Source organism: Antennarius striatus, chromosome 7 (genome assembly GCF_040054535.1).
Source record: "Antennarius striatus isolate MH-2024 chromosome 7, ASM4005453v1, whole genome shotgun sequence".
NCBI lineage: Eukaryota > Metazoa > Chordata > Actinopteri > Lophiiformes > Antennariidae > Antennarius > Antennarius striatus.
The window spans coordinates 20,353,011-20,378,847 of record NC_090782.1 but is presented as its reverse complement, the minus strand read 5'-3'; the positions used below and the strand labels follow the sequence as shown (position 1 = coordinate 20,378,847).

Genomic DNA, 25,837 nt, shown 5'->3' with positions numbered 1-25,837 from the left:
CTCCAACTAAAACTCCTCTCACCAGGAGTCATTATGTTCCCCATCAGTGTTGGTTACAGCAGGTAATCCTCCTCATCATGGACCGGCATATCCAGTGGACATCATCTTCAGTGGGTTTTCACACCCACCCTTCCTGCCAGGAGCTGTTACTGAGTCTGTGGAAGATGTTTTCAGGATATTCATCACTGGCTGTTCCAGAACTGCTTCCAGTATGGCCATCCCAGTCGTGTTGATCTGCTGTGGCATTCTTGCTGGTTCCATTTTCCTTCTATAGTTACCGGTTTGGGTTGAGTTGGGTAGCGAATTGTGGCTGCTTCTGTAAATAAAAAGATTTATTACAGAAATGAGTCAGCCTTACAAGAATCTGTACGTTGAGAAATATTACAAACCATCGTGACAGAAGTACAACTAATTTTAAAAAATCAAGTGGTTTCCTTATGTGTGCATACATTCCCAATGATCCATAGATTCATGTCTGTAAAGCACGATTTAGCTACTTGTATTGGGCTCCATTCATGAATTCCTGCCCATGTGAAGAACAGAAATTATCTAATGACAGTAAACTATCTTCAGACGGTCCGATGACGTCATCAACCATCTGCGTGCCTTCACGTGTCGCTGATTGATGACAGCTTTTGTTTGGCGATTGAATTCAGTTGAAAATCATACCGGATCGTCTATCAATAATCCATTACACTGATCGACTATTAATATACAACTTCAAATATTTATAAGTAACGACAACAGAGCTGTGAGTGTGGATTAACCGGGTCGTACAGGCTGTGCCTGCTAATCGGCCTGCAGGTGTGGCGACGCTGATTGGTTTAAACAGTGGGCGGGGTGGGCACTGATTGGTCGACAGAAACCGGAAAACGCCAGGCTATCGCTGTCAGCCCTTTTCCACGATTGTGGTGAAAAGAAGAAGCACAGTACAGTAATCTAACGACATACTGACAAGATTTTAAAACAGTGCTTTAATATTAGTAGATATGGAGAAACTCAGATCATATAAAAAAATGATTTAATATCACGAAAACAACAACACAGGTGAATGAAACACGAGATTAAAGCCGAATTGATCAATTGTTTTGTTTTGATCTCAGAAAAACCGATCTGACTTTTATTCTGTTTGGCCAGAATACAGAGGAATTGTTAACAACACAAAGCTTTACACATATAAGCAACAAATTCTTTGCAGGTGTTGAAAAAGAAAGTAAGGAAATGTTAAGCATTATTAAAAGTGTTGGTTGATTTGATTATTTTTGTGTCATGCCGGAGCAGATGTTCTCATAACATCCTCCTGGAAATTACATTGTCAGCAGCAAAAAAAACCCAAACCAAACCAGGGGAACATATTTTACAATAGCACAATCCAGGGAATAATATTCCCACAGAAATGTACTTAATGCTGCATATTTGCTGTATAACCTGTAGAGTTAGGTAGTTTGTTCATTATAGGACACAACATGACACACTTCTATTAGGCTGCTTGGTGCCTCTAAAACTGTGCTGTTTAATCCTCTCTGGAAGAGTCGTTCCTCTCAAACTGTGAAATGAAGCTCTCCAGGTGACTTCACAAACCAAACACACTGCTTCTGTCCTTCCACACTGCTGCACAACCCTAATCAGCAATGCCTGGTTTGCTCTGAATGAGACTAAAGAAGTACTGCCTGTGCTGCAAAAGCCTAGCAGGATTTATTCCCTTTTTGCCATTAATACCTCACTGTTTAATGATCCAAGAAACATCACGGAGCTACACCACTGGACTGGGTTTTCTTTATGACAAACATGGGCCCTGTAGTTTACTTTCGCTTACACACACTGTACACCATCCAGCAGCGTGAAAGACTCATTAGTTTCAAATTACTGTAGTATTAAGGCGAAGCTGAAAATAAATCTCCAACTTCCACTATCTACTGCTGTTTTGTGTGCTGGTTCAGAAAAGATATCACAGTGTCCAACTGTTTTGGAAAATTACCATTTAAAACTGGAAACTGTCTTAATAAACTATGGTGTCTCGTAAGATTAAAACCAGCCTTATTCTTTCACTTGTAGTTTTCTTCATGGGGGTGGAGCTGCAATTTCTAACTCGTTTTATGCAAAGGGGCCGAATGTATGTCAAAAATCCATGCATATTTTTATGTTAAGCCAATATTTATTAAATTCCTTGCTTGTCATTGGGTCTATAGCTTTGGGGAAAAATACACACACCATCAGAGACATTTTGTTACTTGTGCCTTGTTCAAACGCATTCTCTCTCTCTCTCTGTGTGTGTGTGTGTGTGTGTGTGTGTGTGTGTGTGTGTGTGTGTGTGTGTGTGTGTGTGTGTGTGTGTGTGTGTACTTTGAACCTGAAGACTTGAGTTCACAAACAAGGACTTTTAGGCAAAATCCAGACACAAAGTAAATCATTTCCCTCTCAAAATAGAATAATTCTGCATTTTTTAAATGGCTGAAGCAACATAATTATTATTAACTAAATACAAGACGTGTTTGAGGTTTTATCAAAGAAAGAGCATGTAGACGTTAAATTAAGTTCCACAAAGATTATTATGTCTGATTCGCTAATCTCATAATTTACTAACTACAAACTGCAGTTAACTGTATGTTGCCTTGTTTGGTCAAAGGAAAAGTGTACAAAATAAACCAATGCTACCACCTATTGTCTGAGTTTACAACTGCATTACTTTTATGGGTTGGACTCTGAAATTTTAAAACATTACATTCTGTCATATAATAATAATAAAACCTCCACCTGAGAATCTTTGACTTACAATCAGGTCATGTCACTCTCTCCCGCGTCTTCTTTGGTGCTCTTTGACCAGAAAAGGGGGGATCTTTCCCCACTCAAGGCCTACTTATCTGTCTTGGTAATCTGCTGTCATCTTTACGACCCTGCAGCCTGCTTATTGTCATGTTGACCCATCCTTTGCTTTTCACTTCCTCCTCCTTCTTGTATTGATCTCCACAACTATAATGGCTGTCTGTATCCCAAGTGGATGGAGGTAATAGGAAAAAACAAAGGTCTTTAAAACCCACAAGAATTCAATTTGTTCTGATTTGTGAAATGGACTGTAGACACCATTTTTATGCAGGAATGCAACTGAATGTGTTTACTGAAATAAATGGCACAACGTAGTTAGACAACATAGATAACAATATAACATAAACGGTGACAGATCCCTGTGAGAAAAAAGGAACACATGCTGCGAGATAAGAAAATGTAGTCCTCACTGTGATGAAATTTAGACGCAAAAATTAAATCTAATCTACAACAACAGAAAATGTTTAGAGGATGGGTGGGAATCAGGGGCATAGCACTGGAGTGGTTCAGGTCGTACTTGGCAGATCGAACATTCTGTGTTAGCCTTGGAGACTCGGTGTCCTCCTCTGCTCCTCTCTTGTGTGGGGTCCCAGAGGGATCAGTTCTAGGCCCTCTTCTCTTCTCTCTCTATCTGCTCCCGCTTGGCTCCATACTTAGGAAGCATGGGATTCATTACCACTGTTAGGCGGATGACAGTCAAATTTATGTTCCGCTCAAAAAGAAGAATGCTTACTCTATCACTGCATTAGATTAGTGTCTTGATGACATTAAGGCCTGGATGGCTCTGAACTTTTTGAATTTTAACGAAAAGAAAACCGTATTGATGGTTTTTGGTGGCACCACTGGAACACCCCTTCCAGATCTGGGTTCTTTGGCCCAGCATATCAAACAAACTCAGGGTAAAAAAATCTCAGGGTAAAAATGGATTCTGACATCAAGCTTGACAGCCAGATTAGGGCAGTAATTAAGTCAAGCTTTTATCATTTGAGGCAGCTGGCCAAAATAAAACCAATTCTCTCGAGGCAACACTTTGAAATAGTTCTCCATGCCTTTGTCACCACTATCCTGGACTACTGCAATTCCTTTATGTGGGGGTTAGTGATTCTTCCATCTCCCGTCTCCAGATGGTCCAAAACACTGCTGCATGTCTTTTGACCAGCACCCGTAAACATGCACACATTACCCCCACTTTAGCCTCACTCCACTGGCTGCCCGTACATTTTAGAATCCATTTTAAAATACTTTTATTTACTTTAAAATCCTTAAATGCTCTTGCCCCGCCTTACCTCTCTGAGCTTCTGCTCCCTTACGTACCTGCTCGCTCTCTCAGGTCAGCTGATCAAATGCTCCTGAGTGTGCCCAAGACCAAACGGAAGCTCAGAGGGGACCGTGCCTTGGCTGTTGTGGCCCCTAAATTATGGAATAATCTGCCTCAACAAATCAGACAGGCCTCTTCTCTGTCTGTTTTTAAATCTCGTGTGAAAACCTACCTCTTCTCCTTGGCTTGTAACATCTAGATAGACACTGGATTTCATTTTATTTGATCTTGTTTTTATTGCTCTGATTGTATGGCTTTTGCTTTTATCCATGTTGTATGTTTTTAATTAATTAATTTTACTTACAATATTTGAGCCATTTTGTCTTTTATCTACTGTATAATGTTTGTTCTTTTTATATATTCGTCTGTACAGCACTTTGGTCGACTGTGGTTGTTGTAAAGTGCTCAACAAATAAAGATTGGATTGGATTGGATTTATGAACCCAAACATTTGTATTAACTGCATTTCCCCCTCACATATATTTTTTCTTAGCCAGAAATTATTACCCTTGAAGACCTACATTCTCCTGCAGAAGATTATGACAGCAAGGTTCTAACCTCAATTTTATCTAATTTTTGTACTTTTAAAATATTTCTTTGTTAATAAAATAATTGATTGAAGATAAAATGTGTCTTTCTGACAGTCATCCGCCTGGTAAACTTGTTTTAAACCGTAGATAGTCCGACCTCTGGCGGTCAGAGCCTGGCGGTGTAACGGTGTTGTGCGGTGGGCCTCATCACCGCGGACAGGCGGGACAAAGCACTTGTTCAGAGGCTGCTGTCTGTGAAGGAGCCGTTGTTTCAGCCTCGGATAGCCATTAACAACGGACCAGCGACTCCGCGGTTAACCTCACCCAAAGTGGTTCATTTTGCTATTAACAGCAAAATATTTAAAGTTTTTTTTTGTCGGATATATTCTATTTATTCCCCAACTGTTCCAAAGTTTTAAAAAGAACCGGACAGGAAACGGACGGCAGCGCCCAACTTCCCAACATTATTCGCTCTTCATCGATCCTCAGGTAAGATATCTAGACGTAGCTTAAGGTGAATTTAATAACATGAACACTTAAGTGTTATACAGTATATGATTTTACATGCATGAATGTGTTTTATTTATTTGTCTAAAACTAAAGAAGTATGTGAGTGATTTGATCGGTACCGTTAGACCTGTGTCCTTACAGGTGGGACCCCTCATCTTTCTTATTCTCTTGTGCTAGCTAGCTAACAACATTGTTGACTTAAACTAATGCTGAAGCCCGCTATTCATAATTGAATCGGTTTAAATCCATTTCTCGGTGAGAAAAACAAAATATATTGGAGATACAAGTGTTCTTAATAAAGTTGCCCTTCTGTAATAAGTCTGAGGGCTACAGTAATTAAATCTGTAAACCCTATCAATAACAAAGAGTTAAATACCTTACGAGCAGAAATCACAACAGGTCCCACAACAAGAGAATGATCTCTGTAGTACAACACTAATGGTGTGTTTGTGCCTTGATTCATTCCAAACACACAAATAAAGCAGTTGAGATTATAAAATACAGAGGGAAACATTACTATGATAATCACTTGCTTCTCATGACCCATAGGATAACATTTCTGTTCATCCAAGGGTTTTAAAATTAATTGTTTTGTTTATTTCATCTTTGCTTGGGTGGGTTAGGTCTTAATGAAATAACTTGTATCTTGTTTTATTTTGAACTGTTATGAGCTGTCTTAATCTGCTTCATAAAGCAATGACGCAATACAACTCACAGTAATGAATTCAAAATTATACCCTGATCTACTTACATACAGTAGTGTCAAAGATCAAAGCTAGTGCTCTGACCTACTGTCATTGATCAAAGCACTAGCTTTGATCTATGGTCTTACACAGGGAGTGTGCAAAAGGGAGTGTGCAAAAGTTGAAATTTGACCTTGACCTCGTTTCCTCAAGGTCTAGGTCATTATCTCATTTTCATCCCCTTTGCTGTCCCAGTAATGTGCTTTTTGTTTCATCTCACTATTTGCAATGCTTGTGAAGATATTTGGTGGACAGGCGAACGGACAGACGGACAGACGAACACACGGACACTGACAATTACATCACCGCTTTGAAGCGGGATGTAATTAGTGTGTCACTCATCAGTATTTATTGCAGCAGTAATCCTCTTCATCATGGACTGACACAAACCGGATGTCATGCTCTTCTCCTGCTTCTGAATCTGTGGAGGATGCTCACACTGGCTCACTCAAGCAATCCCACAGGTTTTCAGTTGGATTTAGGTCAGGACTCATCGCTGATAATTTCAGGAACATAACAACCCTGTCTCTAGCATGCCTATGGAACAATCCCTGCGAGGCAGATGTCATTTTCTGTCCCATCCTCATCAGTTTTTTCATGTCTTTTTTTTAAATGGGAGGTTTAGTGTACCAAGGTAGAGGTATCTTGGGGTTACATTTTTAAAGGCATCCTGGTTGTCTCTCTAAAAATTGTCTTTTCTGACTCCAGACTACTTAAAAATATCAGAGATGTTTTCTTAAATCGAGTTAATAAATTAGTTTTGTGTTATTAGATTGCTCCCTCTAGTGCATCTGTAAATTTTGATTACCTGTACTTAGTTTATATAAACTTATGGCTAAGAGAAGCTGAGATGTAGTAAATAAAAATGCTGATTTAATACGCCTCAACTTGTGTAATACTGGTGGTTTTAAAACCACCAGTATTACACAGTATTAGAACTTTATTTGTTATAACATATAGGCATTACATCTACAATAATAATCCATCTGTTTTTTAGAAGAAATATTTGAAGACACCGTCTATGTTGTATTTTGCTATTTTAAGTGTGTCACTGAAGTAAGACACATTCTTCAGTACACACAGGCAAAACTGTATTTAAACTGTTCCATGTAAACCAACACATTGATTCGCAATATAAGCTTAGAAATAGACAATAAATCCATCCCAGGATGAAAAATTTGTACTAAGTCCAAAATATAGAACAATAAACAACACATATGCTCAGTGAATATCACAAAAATACGATTCTTTATGTAGACTCACTGAAAAACATTAAAACACAATAATACATGGTGAAAGAAGTTTTAGTGTTGTGTCTAACCATGTCAGAGTTTGCTAGATCTCCCCTCTTAAATCAGTACACCACAGTGTCCCCAAAGTGTGCTGTATTATTTGATAATATGAGACCATATGGTCATGCTGTTCCTCTCATGTAATCAAGGTGACAGGTTTGAGATTGGTTGTAGTTCATGTTTAGATTTAGGCTAATTCCAGAACCACCTCCAGCATGCCACCAGTGTGTTCCCGGTCATGTTACCCCAGCTGTAGTTTTAGATAGGTGTACTAAAAGTATTTGAAACTTACCATGCTTTTTTTTCACAGGTTTTATGGCCAAAGAGATTTTCAGTGGGGTTCTTTTGAGCAGGAAATCTTTGCTGATTAGTGTGTGTATGCCACAGGATTTCAGCCCACATTGGGCAGGGGTCTAATTGTTTTTGACAGATGTGAGGCATGTGACTGTAAGAGTGGAATTCCATTATCAGCAGCAGATGATAGACTCTCTGTGTTGTTGTGGAGTCCAGTCCTGCTGCTGGTGGGTGTTTGGTCTGACCTGTGACTGAGGTCCAAATGCTGCCCAGCTTGAAAATGACATTTATGTGCCAGAAGAAGACAAACTCAACTGTACTAAAAGTCCTACAACTACTACTGTTATTCCTTCTACAGCTGCAGCTGCTAATGCAGAAAACACTGAAGCAATATATCCTGTGCTCAGGGAACTTGGGAAGGGGATCAAATAACTGAAATTCTTCCCTTTAAATGCTAAAAATAAGACATTGTGTTTTTGTGGTACATCTTTCTTGTCGAAGTTGTGGTTCTCGTCATACTCTGTCTTGTCTCGTGTAGTCTATTAGTCTTGGTCAACAAAGTAAACTCAAGGAAAATACGTAAGAAACAGAACAATGTTTCAGTGGACTGAGAGATTTGAGACTGTGTTGTTGAAAATGGATGTTAGGAGGTCAGAATATAGAACACCTGACGCTGCTACACACCCATCCACCTGTCGCCACTGTCTTCTCAACATGCCTCCCTCTAGTCAGGAGCAGCACAGAGGATCCCTTGTCTGATCCTCACTGGACAATACCCCAATTTTTTTCAGCCCAACTCCATGGCAACACTGTTCCAGTGTCGAGCAGCCTTAACTTTTGCTCCCCCTGCTCTGAAAACAAAGGAAAGAAGTTATGGGATTGAGAGAAAGGGGAGTGGGACAGCTGGGGACAGGGGAATTGTGAGGGAGAAGAAGGATAAGGAGGAATGAATGAGCAAATAATGGGAAGGTGTCTGGGATGGAGGCTCTGAGGCGAGTCGTCTTCTGGCTGAGCCTCATAAAGAACAGAAAGTTATTGCCAAGAGAGTGGGCAGTGCCAAGGACGTTCTATCTGTCTTATCTGTCTGTCTTTCGGTCCGTCCGCTCCCCTGTCTGTCTGTATGTCTGCCCGTCTGTCTGTCTGTCTGTCTGTCTGTGGCAATTAAAGAAAAGGTGGAAGCAGGAGAGGTATCACTTTTATTTCTTGGTCCTTGCAGTAACTTTACCCTGAAAGTTTCACATTTTTTAAAAAACTGTTTCGACCCATGGGTGACCAGGTTCCTGTGCATGTCCACACAGAAGAATGGTCATTGTTAAATGGTCCACACTGTGGCCTTGGATGTTGCTCTGTCAGCTTTGTAACAGAAAGTAAGCAACACTTCTAGAGGAAGGTTGGGATGTGAAATGTTCAAAGTCTGGCTGGACATTGTGGAAGCTAGAGAGAGACGCCTACAGCCTGTGAAGAGGAAAAAAGGAAAGTATTGTTATTTAGCTCAGCTCCTCTTCCTGGTACCGACATCTCCACATTGACTGACTTGGCTGGTTCACAGATCTCAAAGCTGAGGTCTTTTGTCAAATATTTATATTTTCTGTCAATATAGGAAAATATGTCCAATCCAGATAGTGCTCTGATAAGAGACATAGATTTTGCTCTCTGTGAAAACTCATCTGTTCAACCTGACAGAAAGAGAAAATTGCACAAACAAACCAAACTTGCGTCTTCATAAATCATACCTCTTTGGAAGCAGTAAAACATTTACACTGTTCTGTTACTGAGTTGTATTACTGAAGACAGTCACGCCTATATTTCCCGTATCAGCACGCAGTGTTACTCTTATCAGCGTTGCAGAAAGACAGAGCAGGACAACACTTCCTACCTTTATGCAATACACTTTACTCTCCTGACGATCCTCAGAATCTCTTTTTCTTTTTTTCTTGGCTGTTTTTTTTTTTTTTTACAGTTTTGGACATATTAGAAGAATGTTTGACAAACAGCGTTACGAGAGTCCACCTGTCTACAGCCCTCCTTTCACACCAGCATCCAACAATGGCTTTGGGCCCCCAGCAAGCTTCCATGAGCCTCAGAGTGAGTACAACGCATACCCCCCTCCTCCAGGATCGTATTACATTGAGGATAAACCACAGCACTTCTACAAATGGTTGTCACCTCCTGGGATTGTCAAGGCCATGCTGGCTACGGTGATCATCTTGTGCGTGGCCATATTCGCCTGCGTGGCCTCCACTCTCATGTGGGACATGCAGTATGGAATGGGAATGGGCTATGGTGGCGGCTACAGTGGGGGTTATGGATCAGGATATGGTTATGGAGGATATGGGGGCTATGGAGGGTACGGCAGTGGAGGCTATGGAGGCTACGGCAGTGGCTATGGATCCTACATCTCACCTTACTCAGCTAAAACCGCCATGATTGCCATGTCAGCCATCAACTTCATTGGGGCACTGGCCTTCTTCATCGCTATGTTCTCTAAATCCGACACTGTCCGGAGTAGGAAGTTCTTCCTGGCTTTGCTGATCAGTAGTGTCATCATGGCTGTCCTGCAGGTAAGACTTACTCATAGTTTTCAGTCTGCATTAATTTCATTTTGTGTGTTCTGCTTTGCTTCTGTGTTGTTTTTATAGTCATTTGAAGCACAAGAACATGACTTTGATTTTGGATTAAGATGTTGATCTCGACTTTTCATTACTTTATTAAGTATTACTTCAGTAATACTTAACAATTTGCTTGTAGGGTGCAACACAACGTGGCTGCCCCCTCGCAAGAGTGGAAAACATAATTTCCCCAAGGGGATCAATAAAGGATAATAAATAAATAAAATCATAGTGCTTATTTTTTTCTGTCCAGAATAGAACATTCATTAGCTTATGTACTGTAAAATGTATTTAGAAGCAGATTATTATGAAGTGCTTAGCCTGAAGAGGATCAGCATTCACACATATTGTGTAATAGACAAAAACACACTGACCAAACATTAGGGACAATTTTTTTTGTCCCCTGACATTAAATTGATAAATGTTATGAAAGACAGAAACCCTAAAATATAAAAGAGTTTAATAGAAGTGAAGACAATATACTTGTTTTATGTATATGTATTTACATATGAATGTATACATTTTCTGTAAAAGACTATTTTTATCACACATCGACAAAGCGTGAATTGGATTACATTTTCAACGTTGCTCATATAACATTTGGACATCATTGACCTGTAGTTGTTTTAAAATTAAAATTTTGATGATCATATTAGATTAGCATTTTCCTGCTGGATCATCTCACACGGATATCTGACATTTGGACGTACTCTAATCATGATAACTTTTGTAAACTCTCGGTTCTGTTGTGAAGAAGCGTGTATGGTTTTGATAATACTTAAATACCAAAGTTATCATCAGGATCACAACTCCATACACAGTTTAACACTGTTCAGAGCCCAGTGGTTTAAAGCACATGTTCATACAGGTGTCTGTCCAGGATCACATTCCATAATATTTACGCTGCAAGTATTTAAAAATACTGCAGATAAAATATCTGCCTGTCTGAGATCTAATCTGATAGAAATGTTTCTGCCTTTAGAGTGTTAGGGTTAGACTGTCTAGATGTTCAACATGTAGAGGGTTTTCAAATAAGTTAATTTCATTGTGTCTGTCAGTTGGACCTTCTCTAAATCAATCGATATTTTCCAGTAGACTTCACTTGATAACATTCAGAGTTTTACTAGACAGATTAGAAAACACCACAGAATCAACAGATGATTGTTCATTAAAAATACAACAAGTTGTTCTTCTGCACCCTGTACAAGACGGAGTTTTCTGATCTGATGCTGCTATCATTCTCATATCTGATTTGAACATTAAGGAGTATCACACCAGTCTTCTTCATTGGCAGTTTTTTTTGTCAGTATACTGAACGGCTGTGTTATTTCAGGGCATCATCAGCATTGTCTACATTGTTGGGGTGAACCCAATGGCCCAGAGCTCCTCCAATATGATGTACAATCCCATGCTAATGATGTGTCAGAACCTCTACCAGACGGGCTACTCACAGATGGGAGGAGTGGGGGGTTTCCCTATATACAACCAGTACCTCTACCACTACTGCTATGTGGACCCACAGGAGGTTTGAAGCTTCTTCTAAACATATCTGTCGATGTCATAGGGTTCAATGAGTCTCTAATGTGATGCAAAAGGTCCAACCCAAGGCCCTCTTCAGGATAATTTAAAATAGATACTGTATAACAGTATAAGATTGAACTAAACTGGCCATTAAAATTTTTTGATTTATTTTTCCCACATTAGGCATATCTTATTTTAATATTTTCCATCAGTGTTCTGTAATTATATGTCATCATGATACAGCTGTACCATGTTGGGTAAAATTGAGCAACAAATTATGATGTGTCTTTGTTCCTGGATAAACTGACTTTGTTATGTACCTTATCTGCTTGACAAACTTCCATCCTTCTTGCTTTTGTAGGGAGTTGCCATGGTCTGTGGATTCCTAGTTGCCATCGCCTTCTGTGTTGCAGCCTTCTTTGCACAAAAAACAAGAGGGAAGATTTGGCGCTATGGGAAACCAAACATCCACTGGGAACAGCCTCTTGTTGGCGGAAAGGCCTCGGAGGGCAGAGATGTAGAGGAATGGGTAAGACAGTTACAGTTTAATAAGACTGGGCTTACATGGGATTTACAAAGAGAAATCATATTTCAACCCTAACTGACCCTGACTTTGTGCATGCACAGCATTTCGTTGAGTCAACCAGGTCAGAGAGAGTTTAAATCCAGACGAAGGAAAGTTGATTGAACACACTGTTCACTGTCAGATTTGATTAGATGATTAAATGAGCAACTGCTCTGTGTTTTTCTGCATGTAGGGTTCAGCCACCAAAACTGACATTAGTTTCTATCCATTTTCACAATGCCAAGTAGGCAACTATCTAGATCATCAGTGAGGTAGTCATCCTGCAGAGTGAGTCATAAAGATAGGTCATAAAGATAGGTTGGATGAATGTGCGCTGATGCATATGCATTAAAAACCCAAGTAGATAAGTGTACATAACTGAGGTTGTTTTGTCACTATGCTTTGCAAAAATATGACCATGTAGAATTATAATCCCCAGTCTGGATCGCTCATGATTTTATTCATCGCCTTTATGAGGATAAAGTCTAACATTGACTTCACATGTAGAGGTTTTTTTCAGTTTATAGGATCGAGCAGGGAAACAGTCACATTACTGTACTGTGTTTCCTTTGACTGAATCACTTTGTTCAGGGTCAGGGCTGATAGCAGTCAGCAATTGTTTGCTCATGATCTACTACCTGGTTTCACTCTAGATAATTATTAACCGCTTGAGAAATTAGTAAGCAGGTAGATGGTTTCTGGAGAGCCTGTCTTCAAGTTTTTAAATGTCAACATCCCACTGACCATATGGGACTGTCAGATATGACTTAACCTGCCAGAAGTGGTGAAGGAGAAAAAAATACTAGGAAAGCGCAAGTAATAGTAGACTTTGTACTTTTACTCTGTCTATTTGGCCTCACTAACCCCTATAAAATACTTGTAGCACTGATAAGTTATTTAAAGTGGGCGCTAGTTATTTGTTTTAGCAAGTATACATGCAAAGGCTTATGCACGCAAGTATGCATTATATCACATTGTTTTCTGTATCTTCGCACTTAAAGGACTTAGAACTACAAAGTGCTGCAACATTTTGTTCACTTTTGTCTATAAAGGATGTAGAAATATCTGTGATAACTTTATCTCTGACTGTACAATATCAAATAAGCCTGAAACAGCAACCCTGTGGTACGTTGCATCACACAGGGCGTTTGTTTATGAGTGATTGTCATTGCCTGGAGCATGCCATCATGTGCACAGAGGTGTGCTAGCAGCGAATAAGTTAAGCCCAGCGTGAATCACATAACAAGCACTAGTGTCTCGTAATAGAGCCATGCTCACTGATGTCATCACACTTACTCTTGGTACAGTAAAGAACTGTGGAACACTGCTTTTAGAAAATCAAATTATAATGTAGATTTTGCAATAAAAAAGTGAAAGCTAAATTTCCTACTCTGTCATACCAGCTTCAACAACAGCCTCTTTATATGTTGGACTGTATCTTTTCCTAATATTTCGAGTGTCTCCATGTTCCATTGCAAAATATATTTGCTGGGTTGCTGTGCTACCTGTATACTGTATTTTTGCCACAGAATGAGTCATCATACTTCTTTAGCTTTAAGCACAAGGCTGTGTTAAGTTTAAGGCTGTGGTTGGGATGAGACTGGAACCATCTCTGTTGTTGAGCTCAGGGAGGCTTGGCATACTCCAATGACCTCACACACTGGCCTCATTCAGCTCGTCCTGAAGAGAGGGGGTAATTGGGTCTGCCGCATGAAGTCATCAGAGCTGCTTTCTGCAGGGTTGACTCTGTGCTGGGAGCTCTGGAGTGTCACACAGATGTGGAGTGCAAGCATCCTTAGGGTAGTCTTCAAAGATGTGGATTAAAATATCCAGATTGAGAATGAACCTGGTGTGAGTGATTTAAGATGGATATACATATGCTGTGCAGTATTTTAACATAAACTAGTCTAATCTCCGTCATGCCTGCAATTTAGAGGGCTTTTGCTTTTCAATTAGGCATTCTTACGTTACATAATTTGGTATTTTTCCTCCCTCACACCACTCCCTGAAATGTAACCGCTTCTGCTATGCTTCCATTTCCTTCTGCTATTCAACTCTATTTTTAATCCTTACTCTGCCTTTTCTACCTTTCCATCTCTTCCTGGGTGTCCTTTGCTCCCTCTTCTCTCATTGAAATTGTTGAGATTCTTACATGTAGTGCAGTCTCCAAATGGGATCCTTAAGCAGAAGCACTCCACCCAACGTGATTATTGTTTTTGAGGGCTAGGCTCCTGTAAGGCTCTGTTACTGCACCTTGAAGAATTCAGGAGACTGAAATACCACCCAAGAAAGCAGGAAGATGTATGTTTTGTACAGGTTTTATACAGTAAAAACATGTATAGAAAATATTCATGCATTCTTGTATGGAGAATAGTTGTCAAATCTCAATTTGGAGGAACATGATTTGCATTTTATGAATATTTGCTCAGTGAGCTAGGGAATTTTATGCATTTTCATGTCAAGTTTAATTTTTGTGGATTTAATCAATTCTGTGATCTGATGTTTTTTTGCATAAATCCCGAGAAAGGCACCTTGAGGAAGCCCTATAGAGTATATTATTTTATTTGGAGTGACCTCACTCATCTTAGTGTTTCAACATTTACAAATTAATCCAATGGTTTCTGCTATCATTAAGTCAGTTTGACTATCAGGTAGCAGAAAAAACAGAACAACCTGTTTAAAGTTGACACTTAACTGCTTTCTTCAGGTTGTGTTAGAGATGTGTAATGATTGATGAATTTGCTGGACCCAGTGGAAGTGGACGTGGAGGAAGCAGTGACCACCCCCGAAGCCTTCATTGTGTGGAATTCCTTCATGTAGGCTGACTGACCTCACAGGAAGGACTTGAAAACACAGATTAAACGTATTTACATGACAGACGTGGTTTCCTTTTGTTTGAAGAGAGAAAGGAGGACAATCATTGCAGGTGTTCATGAAGACGTGGGACAATAGAAAGAGGTGAAAGAAAAGCTTGAAACATTATCAGATAACTTCTGTTAATGCAATCGGAAGCCAGATTGTTCATCACTATTGTATAATAGGATCACTGGCTACATACACAATTCATCATCAGTCTGCAATTACAAAATCAAACAAGTAGCACAGTACAACAGATATTACATGTAACTTTTTTTGGACTAACGCAGTCTTAGCATTATTCAGCATCTCTAGTGTTTCATATAAACCTTTCTGCTGCGCTAATGCTGTAAACATGGTGCCATATCTAGATACCAGCTTCTAGCAGAATTCCTGAGGAATCTCAGCCTGTTCCTCACAGTGAGATGCCTCCAGCTCTGCCATATTTTTGTTTTTTTGCTTTACCCACTTTCTGTCAGTCAAGAAACGACCACTAGAACGATGCAGGACTTCTCCTTGAATGCACTTCTGGCTGGTACATTGTTTTAACATCTGATTTGCTAATGGTAGCTCTTAAGAGTCTTGATACTCAGGATGGTGAATACATTTGAGACTACAGTAGTCATTAAAAGTAAAATCTTAAGTAAAACATTTTAAGAACTGTTCTATGGAGAATTCAAACTGCTCATGTGTGATTTGGTTTGCAAAAAAACATGCAATCCTGTAAATAACAGATAAAGTTGAGTTTACAGTTAATGTTTAGTTTCTTTTACTGTTAGCCTCTGGTTATCTTTTGTTTTCGTTCTCTTGACCTTTTCAAGCATAGCGACCCAAAGAGACAACCCAAACTTCACTGGAGTGTTAGGCTGTGCTGTCCAATTACGTGCCTGACTGCTCTTTCATACTTTAAGAACTAATTGCTATGAAAGTAATCTCTGGTGAGTTTAAGATCTAAGGAACAGAGGCGAAAAATAAGCATTTCTTTCAAAGGATCAGTCAGAAAATAAGCAAGTAGCAGGTTCTGGTGTTAGACATTGTGTTTGCTGAGTCTGTTCCTTCAATTTTTTTGCCGTCTCTTGTAGGTGAACAATGTTGAGGACAGCCGAAGCGTTCAAGATGCTCCTACGCTGCTGGTGTCAGAGAAGGGAGCTGGTCTGCTCAACGCCTCAGCCAACAGCGTCATCTCCTACCCCCCAACCAAAGTCGACAGCAGCTACTATAATGAAGAAGACTACGACAACAATGAGTGGGTGTCCAGGTTTTCTCAACCACCCAGAATTGAGATTGCATGAAGCATGTTTTAGATGATTTATATGTTTGTGAACATCTTATTAAAGTCATACTGGATTTTAAGTTAGAATTTCTGACTACAGCAAGACATATGGTTTTAGACATGGCAGTGAATAATTAATTATATTAAGTACGGCACCAGGATAGGTTCACTCAGGACTGGGCACAACCAATAGTGACCAATAGAAGTACAATGTTAGGGGGTTTCTTTAAAGTGATGAGTATCTATGAGGAACCCTGGTGTGTAAACTGTAAAACAATTGAACCATGTGAGTCACACACATAATATCTGTTCACAGCTCCGTTTTAAAGCCCAGGAAAACATATTGCCCTACCCACCAAAAGTGCTCTGTGTGTGAACTTTGAGCCCTCGTTGGATTAACTTTCCTTGTTTTTACTCTCATGGAAATCTCAAAGGCAGGGAAAAGACAGGATGGTTGTGAACAAATATATCTGTCTTTCTTTGAAGCTACAAATGATTTCTCAAACACCTTGTTTTTGTTGGTTTTAATGTTCTCAAGATTGCAGCATGTGTGACAGACTTTTTTTCAGTTTCAGTACTTCTGAAAAAACGTCCTAAATGACCTGATTTGTGTGGAATAGTCTTCTAAAGTTCAGAGCACAGTTTGTGTAGATAACTGCAAGGATTTTAATTTAGCACAAGCGACAGACTGTTTGGTCATTTCCTCTCTCACTAAAAAATACATAGCTGAGATTTTCCTGCACAGAAGAATGTTATCCTGAAGACAGGCGGTGCTCTCTGTTGACAATAATGCAGCTTTCTTTGTAGGAGCTTATAATATCTGCACAGCTGGATTTGGATTCCCCACCAAATCCCTTTAAACAAATAAACCTGAGCATAATTCTGTCTTGCTGACCTCTGAGGGCCCCCACATGGCCCACTGCAACTCTGTCCTGTGTGAGCAACAGTAATCATTAGCGTTTCACAGTGTTGACCTTCATACATAAGATTTCTGTCTGGACAACATCCCTAAATATTTGTTTCCATCAAACACAGTCTCACATTGAGCTCCTCATGTTATTTATCTATTGCTGCTTTTGGCTTTCTTTGTTGTGTATGTTCAAGGATGGTTTTTACGACATTTTGATAAAATTCCCTCGCAGAAATATATTTTAGGAGCAGTAGGGAACTTAGTTTTTCCTGGATTTTGCCTTTTAGGCGTCATGCAGTCTGACTAATGTTGGTCCTACAGGCAGCCTAAAAAAATGAAGAAGGGAAGGCGAAGAAAATGTAAAGATACAAGAACCACGTTATTTATCCTGAAGTTTTTTTTTTCTTCTGTCAACTAATCTAAACATGAGTTTTCATAGCGGGAGCACATTAGAAATGTAGAAATCTGACATTCATGTTATTTCTGTTTTGAAAGGTACAGTTACAAATTTCATTGTATTCTAGCTGTTTTTTTTATTTAAGTATGAACACCAGTATGAATGTGGAAAATTGAACTTGTTTGGAAGTAAGTCTGTCTGACTTAAACAAATCATTTTAACCAGTATTTTTAATTTTTTAAGGGTGTGTCATGTTCTGGTCCTGCAGGTATTCAGAGAAGCCCACCAGCAGACCGTCAGAAGTTTTCTCTCACGGTGGAGGAACCAGCTCCAGCCCTTCAGAGGAGACTGGCGGGGGCCGTAAACCCTCTGCCAACAGGGGCAAGAGACGCAGACGAAACCCCGAGCTGGATGAGTCCCAGTACGAGACAGAGTACACCACAGGAGGAGAAACGGGCAATGAACTGGACGGAGAAGAGTGGGATAGGTGAGAATTCAGCATCACTGCACTGCTGCAGCTCCTCCGGATTAACGATGGAAATGTCTTTATCTTAAAACACATAATTCAGATTGCAGTAAAATACTGCCACTCCCTCAGGACCTGACCTCCTTTTTTTTGAATGAGCTTAAAGTAGAACATTTTCACCACCACCCCAACCACCACCACCACCACCACCACCAGAGAACAGTAGATAAACCAGTTGTTCAGCAGAAAATTGTGGAAAATTCTCCCCAGTTTGTATACTGTATGCTTCACCCTGTCCAGGAGAGTCACTAATCCTCTGAGGCATGCCACTTCACATGGGTTGTACCAGACATAATTAGCGAATTGGGCCAAAGGTGCAAAACGTGGGAGTCAATGTAGTTTATGAGAATATAGTCCCATTATAATTGGCTGTGGTCTGATCTGCCTGTCTGTCCCTGAGAAAAACAACTGAATCGCAATACATTATTGCTTCATCTTTAGAAGACAGCATTGAATTTTGAGTTCGCAGTAGTCAGGATTTTTTCTTTAACAGAGAGAACTGTGAGAGCAGGAATTTAGTATTTGCTCACAAATTTGGACATCTGATGTGGGAGGAAGTTATTAGGCATTCATGCTATGGGTGTACAGTTGTGTTCAAAATAATAGCAGTCCAACATGAATAACCTGTTTTTGGTATAAATTATATTACTGCATGGCAAATAATTTACCAGTTGCTGTAGTAGGGTCATAGAAAACCAACAGAGCCAAAATTCATGATATGTACGCTCCTGAGTTTGTGTAATTGAATAATGAATTGAAGTGGCGAGTTCAAAAAATAGCAGTGTGGAGTTCTATTAGTGAAGTCATTCAATCTGTGAAAAAACAGGTGTCAATCAGGTGGCCCTTATTTAAGGATGAAGCCAGCACTTTTGCTCATGCATTTCTCTCTGAAAACCTGAGAAAAATGGGTCGTTTCAGACATTGTTCAGAAGAAAAATGTACTTTGATTAAAATGTTGATTAATGAAGGGAAACGTATAAAGAAGTGCAGAAAATGATGGGTTGCTTGGCTAAAATGATCTCCAGTGCTTTAAAATGGAAAGCAAAACCAGGGAGACGTGGAAGAAAACGGAAGACTACCATTCGAATGGATCGAAGAAAAGCCAGAATGGTGAAAACTCAGCCAATGATCAGCTCCAGGATGATCAAAGACAGTCTGAAGTTACCTGTGAGTACTGTGACAATTAGAAGACGCCTGTGTGAAGCTAATCTATCAGCAAGAAGCCCCCGCAAAGTCCCACTGTTAAATAAAAGACATGTGCTGAAGAGGATACAATTTGCCAAAGAACACTGACCAAGAACTGGCTGACCAAAGAGAAATGGAGAAACGTTTTGTGGACGGATGAGAGTAAGATTGTTCTCTTTGGGTCTAAAGGCTGCAGACAGCTTGTCAGACGACCCCCAAACACTGAATTCAAGCCAGAGTACACTCCAAAGACAGTGAAGCATGGTGGTGCTAGCATGATATGGGGATGTTTCTCTTACTGTGGGTGTCGGGTCTATTTATCGCATACCAGGGATCATGGATCAGTTTGGATACATCAAAATACTTGAAGAGGTCATGTTGCCTTATGCTGAAGAGGAAATGCCCCTGAAATGGGTGTTTCAACAAGACAACGACCCCAAACACACCAGTTAGCGAGCAGCTTCTTGGTTCCAGGCCAACAAAATTAAAGTCATGGAGTGGCCAGCCCAATCCCCGGACCTTAATCCGACAGAAAACTTGTGGGGCGACATTAAAAATGCTGTTTCTGAGGCAAAACCAAGAAACGCAGAGGAATTATGGAATGTTGTCAAATCCTCCTGGGCTGGAATACCTGTTCACAGACGCCAGAAGTTGGTCGACTCCATGCAACACAGATGTGAAGCGGTTCTCAGAAACAGTGGCTAAAAAACTAAATATTAGTTTAGTGATTCATAGGAATGCTGAATCCTGGATATTTTTCAGTTTACACAGTAAATATTTCAGTTTGAAAAGTAAAATGAAGACATTGCTATTTTTTGAACAGCCCAATGTTCATTTTTCTTCTAATTTTCTAATTTTCTGTAATTAAAGAATTTCTGCTTTTTTCTTCATGTTTTGATTTAGAATTAGTGCTGTCAGGCGATCAAAATTTTTTATGTAATTACAGAATTTGTAATTAATTAATCTAATTAATTGCATTTTAATGTCATATCTGCTAAAGGCCCCCAAATAAAGAATTCGAATTGTAGGACATTACAAAATTGTAGTGCATGACTAATCAATAGAATACACCAAGAGGAAAAGATTTTTGATGCTCCGATGGACATCCCGGCGGGGGCGGGAGTCGAGCCACTGATGGCCGGGCGATCCGTCTTCAAGACGATTGTTCTACCGCTGAGCCACTGCTGTCCGAGTCGCCCAACGTTTGTTCTTTTCATAAATAAACTTTTCGCCCACAGGTCCGAGTGCGCTTGCCTCGCTCTCCTGTGTCGCGTCCATCTCTGTTGTCAGTCACCCTGCTTTTGACTATAGTTGCGCAGGTACGAAGTGACGTATCACTGCAGCCTACGGGTCCCTCAATGGGCCAAATTTAAAATGCTTTCGCATTGACTTGCCACTCGCGATTAATTGCGTTAATTTTTATAGTGCGTTAATTTGCAGCATAATTAATTAATATAATGTGCAGTGTTCCCAATGCATGGAAATAAAAACCATTATAAGGATTTTGGGTTTTACTCAATTTTTTAAACAGACTGCTATTATTTTGAACACAACTGTATGTTGAAACCAGCAATTACAGTTTATATCCTCAATCTGAGCACTGCTTTCCTGTAGTTCAGTAATAAACTTGATGACCTCAACACCAGCTGTTAAGTGTGATATTCTTGTGCAGGAACACCAATAATGTTTTTAGTCTCATTATTTTTCTCTGATGCTGTCATTTAACCCTTCTCCTCTTCCAGGTCCTACCCAGAGATAACATCCGATGCAGATCGACAGAAATACAAGAGAGAATTTGATGCTGACCTTAGGGAATACAAACGCCTGTGTGCTGAGATGGACGACATCAACGATCACTTGAACAAACTCGGCCGGCAGCTGGACACAATGGACGATACCTCTGCTAAATATCAGGTCAGAGCAAAACAAGAGTCATCTCATAAACATAAAAGATTATCCTAAATTATAAATCAGGAATTCCAGATTATCCTGTATGAATGTTTAGGGTACGAGTGATGGAAATTTTTAGATTCAACAGCACTGATCTTGTGTTTAGAGAAGACCTTTGCGTGAACAATTATCTCCTGAATCGTTCCTGTACAGCTGCCAGAAGTGAGATTTGCAGTTTATATTACACAACTGCAGTCGGATTAAGATATTTCTTGTTCAAACTCCTGCGGAACCCCTGGAATCGCACACTTCGCTCCTTCTTTTTCCATACTCTTCATTTGTCCTGTCCTCTTAGTCCCTGAACACTTCTGGGTGATTTAAGGCTTTCAAGCAAGAACTCTGCAGCAAAGGGTTGAACAACATCAAATATTCAGCATATCTGACTGCATCAAGTTGAACGTGCCCTCTTTCACCTGGATGCTGAATGTTTGTGTAGATGTCAGTTATGTTTTTCAACGGGGAGGACAGTTCTTAATATCAGTGAATAGATGTAGATTCGCGTCGGATGCTCAGATGGACACATAAAGACAGATCCAGTTTGTCCATGAACCATCATTAACGTTTCTCCTTCCTGTTTCCACAGGCTGTAGCAGAGGAATACAACGAGCTGAAGGATCTGAAGCAGGTGAGGAAACATCTCTGGTGATACATTAAATCACTAAATAAATATGATTCTTCCAGTTAGACAGTGTGTGTGGATTCTTTTAATATCTTAGTATTTCATTAAAGATTTATACTTACTACAACAACAAGCAATCTTATAAATTAAAATTAAATATTATCAATAAGTGATTCTACATTTGTTTCCTATGTGTAGACATCAGACTACAAGTCTAAGAAGAAACAGTGTCGCAGGCTGAGACACAAATTGTTCCACATCAAAGGAATGGTGAAAAACTATGACAAGAACCACTCGTGAAGCGCTGAGCCGCTCCACTCAGCTCTGGCTCTCCACAGCAAACACAGACACAGGACAAGAAACACTCCACAACGCTACGAAGACTCTGCAACGCCCTGAGACCAAAGTGACCTGCAGAGGACCGACACACACATACAGCACATGCAGAGCATACTGTAAATGAATAATAATCATCTTGTATTATTGACTAACTCTCTACTGGAAGACACTGGAACGAAGGCCCTCAGCTGTCGCCATTCCCACAGCATTTCCTCTGACAAACTCAGCTGGTTGTTTGCAGTGCCCGGCGGCGTGAGGATCGGATGGCGTGGAGGGAGAGAGGTTGTTTAAAAGTCACCTGACCCTCTGCCAAAATGTGATAACAACTTGCTTGGTTTCTGTGACTGTTTGCGCTCTAGATTAGCAACTTTTCTTTGTTTTATCGAGGCAGATAAGAGGTGGAACAGTGTGGCAGTGAATGTGGTAGTTAATGGACGAGACAGGTAGCTGGGATTGTTTGTGAGCAAAGATGCAGTTTAATTTAACCCTTGGCTTAGTGTTATCTCTGTGACAAATAAAATACAAATTGTCTTTTCTCATCCTCTGCATCAGTGTTTGAAACTAACTGTAAAATCAGTGGAGGTAACCATGGTGTGCTTTACTTTTATCTGTGTCCTAGTTTCTGTCTACAAAGAATTTGATGCTGATCTCAGGCAGCGAGACCAAAAAAGGCCACAGACAAAGATTATGTGTAGTATTGTTGTATATACTGTATTTCAGTGTGTCCTGTTCCTTCTACTCAAAAAAGAACTCATGTCGGTTGTGATGATATTATCTGTCATTTGTTAACACTCATAGTAGCATGTTTTGTTAAATCATTTGTCTTTCAGAATGTGCTTCTGTACAAAAATAAGTTCAGCAGTGAGATTATTTTTTTATATTTTTTACTCCACCAACTGGAAATCATGCTCTGTCACTATAAGCTACACTTTTCATTTGATTTGTCACCAATGAAAATGATCATCTGCTAATTCCAAGTCTTAGTAGTGTAACATTATAAATGTGTTGTTATTTTTATGAAGAACATTGTTGTCATTTTACAAACCATTTGCGAGCCATTTATTTTTGTATGAATTTATTTTCTTTGTTATGATAAAACCATTTTTGTAACTGCAAAAAGGTATGATGTCTAAAAAGTATTATGTTTAGTAAGTAATAAACTTGTCTAATTCACCCAAACCTGTTTGGCTATTTTTTTAGTGTATTTCCATGACTCCTGGTGTTGGGGGGTTTTCAGTGAACGTCCAGCAGGGAGAGCAGAGACTCTTTTTGAACAATGATCTCAGTGTAAACTGTTACTGCCCTCTTTCGGTTAACTGCTGTGATAATCCTCCCCTTATATACATATAATATCATATATACAAAAAACACTGTTAATTACAAACAACTGTATATTTTTTTGCAGTTGATATACCAAAAGATAAACCCTTAAATCATGTCATACTAATAGGAAACTTAACTAAACCAATTAAAAAATATTAACATGAATCATATTCCAACTTTGTGTTGTTACTATCAAATATATCAATCAAGAAGAAAAGAATCCTTTGTACTTTCAGTTGGTGCCATAATTCTGATTTTTGTTATTTAGCAGTTTTTTCAAAAATGGGCAGTTTCTTTTAATGTTCTGTTTCTTTTGCATTTGTGGTGATAACCAGTTTTTAGTACAACGTCCCATTTCATACTCAAAACATAATTATATTCAATGTGTGGTGAACTGGGACACAATTCCTGTAGCTGATATTATAACTGAATATTAACAAACACTAATAATGCACATGGCAGCTCACTGTCACTCTTGGAGTTTTAGTCTCTAAGAGTTACCTTCCAGTGTAATATTTATTGTTGATTTTTTTTTTTTGACTGGTGAATATTTGAAATAAGTAGACACAAGTAGACACAATATTCCAAATCGTGAAAAACAAACGTCCCAGGTTCTGGAAAAATTCTTTTTAAAATTAAAAATAAACTGTGACAAGCTGAAAATCCATACATTATGCATCTGGAGGAAAATTTGTTTGGAGTAAACTTTTCCTTCTTCATAAACAATTCATTACTAAAATTATTTTAGAGGGAAATTAATGAACTAATGATTACCTTTTCAATAAGGAAATCTGATATCAAAATTATTATATTTTTATAGCCAGTGTTTGTGATTCTTACAGATGTGTTTGCCAGTTCTTCAATAATCCATAAAGAAAATGTTCCTACTTTGACTAAAATAACATTTTTTTGTTGTTTTGTTGCAGATTTGGCCTGACGATAGAAATATGCTTCTGTCGAATATATAAAGATACACAGTCAGATCACTATAGTTTATATTCAACAAATAACACAAAAGGATTGAAAGACAGCAATATGAACTATTGATGAAGTTGAATGACAGCATCAGTAATTGAAGCCATTGTTCCTTTTTTATGAGAAAACACGTTTCGAAAATGGCCCAATTTGTTTGTCACTTAATTTGGCAAAAACAACAACAAAACAAAAACACTCTTGGAAGTCAATCTCAGTCATGGACAGAACTCTACTGTGAAGTTTGTGGATGAAGACATCACTGCCCAGATTCATACTGGAAGGAAATAAACAAATCAAACGGTTGCACAACAAATAAAATTGTCTCAGTGTGACCAAAGGTCGCCAACGATAGCGAAACGGGGGCCGTGGCACACCCATTGACATCAAGGAGCTGAGGTGGAGCGGGTGATCAATGTTAAGTCTCAAAAGACATCTACACCCTGATGAAGACAGCAAAGAAGTGACTATTCTTTGTTGGGAAACTCTAGGAGGAAAATTTACCGTGCCAACTTTTACACCGGGGGAATATAAAGCATGAACTGGCTTGAGATGTGCATGATCAGTTTCCATTTAGTGAGTCACATGGTGAGGTAAGGCAGAACCGACGATGAAACAACTCTCACCCCAACCCCATCCTCATCCTCCACTCTTCACAAAAGATCCCCATTTCAAAGCTTATTATTTATTTACTAATTGTCAAACTTTTTATTTTATTTTGAGTAACACAAAGGGACTCGAGCTACAATTTCAATGAATGGTTTTGTGTCATAAACCTTTTATATCAGTACCAAAAAACAACACATAAGGTTTCTTCAGTATACATGATCATATCTGAACGTGCCTTTTCCCCATCAGACGATGCTTTAAGACACTTCTTTAAAACGTGTACCACAATTAAAATAAAAAGAACTACCTCTAAAAGGAAAGGAAAAGGTCTCCTGTTTCCATCAAATATTATACTTCAAGACATTCTTTGTTTTTGTTTTTTTTTGGCCAAAATTTGATGGACATACAGAAGGAGAACATTACTATTTGTGGTTTCTGTATTAAAGATAATTTGATCCCTTTTGCTCATTAATACACAATCTTTATCTGAAATCTATAAAACCTGAGGTAATAATGTTGAACAGGGTTGTGACTGTCTGAAGAGCCAGGATGTGTTTGGGTACATTCTACACTTCCTGTCGATTACTACGACAAGAATGTTAGTATATAACATTCTCTAGTAAAGGAATAGTTCAACAATTTGGCAAATGCATATGGAACCAACAGCATGTTA

At 39.2% G+C, this 25,837-nt stretch overlaps 1 protein-coding gene across 1 annotated transcript; it reads left to right on the top strand.

The window, feature by feature from the left end:
- Positions 1-4,921: 4,921 nt before the first annotated feature.
- Positions 4,922-25,757, top strand: si:ch73-61d6.3 (occludin). Its single transcript, XM_068318903.1, has 9 exons — positions 4,922-5,160; positions 9,471-10,071; positions 11,453-11,644; positions 12,002-12,169; positions 16,144-16,307; positions 17,910-18,128; positions 21,095-21,266; positions 21,886-21,927; positions 22,120-25,757. The coding sequence occupies exons 2-9, from the start codon at positions 9,490-9,492 to the stop codon at positions 22,219-22,221; spliced, it is 1,641 nt and encodes a 546-aa protein (XP_068175004.1). The 5' UTR covers positions 4,922-5,160; positions 9,471-9,489; the 3' UTR covers positions 22,222-25,757.
- Positions 25,758-25,837: the final 80 nt, after the last annotated feature.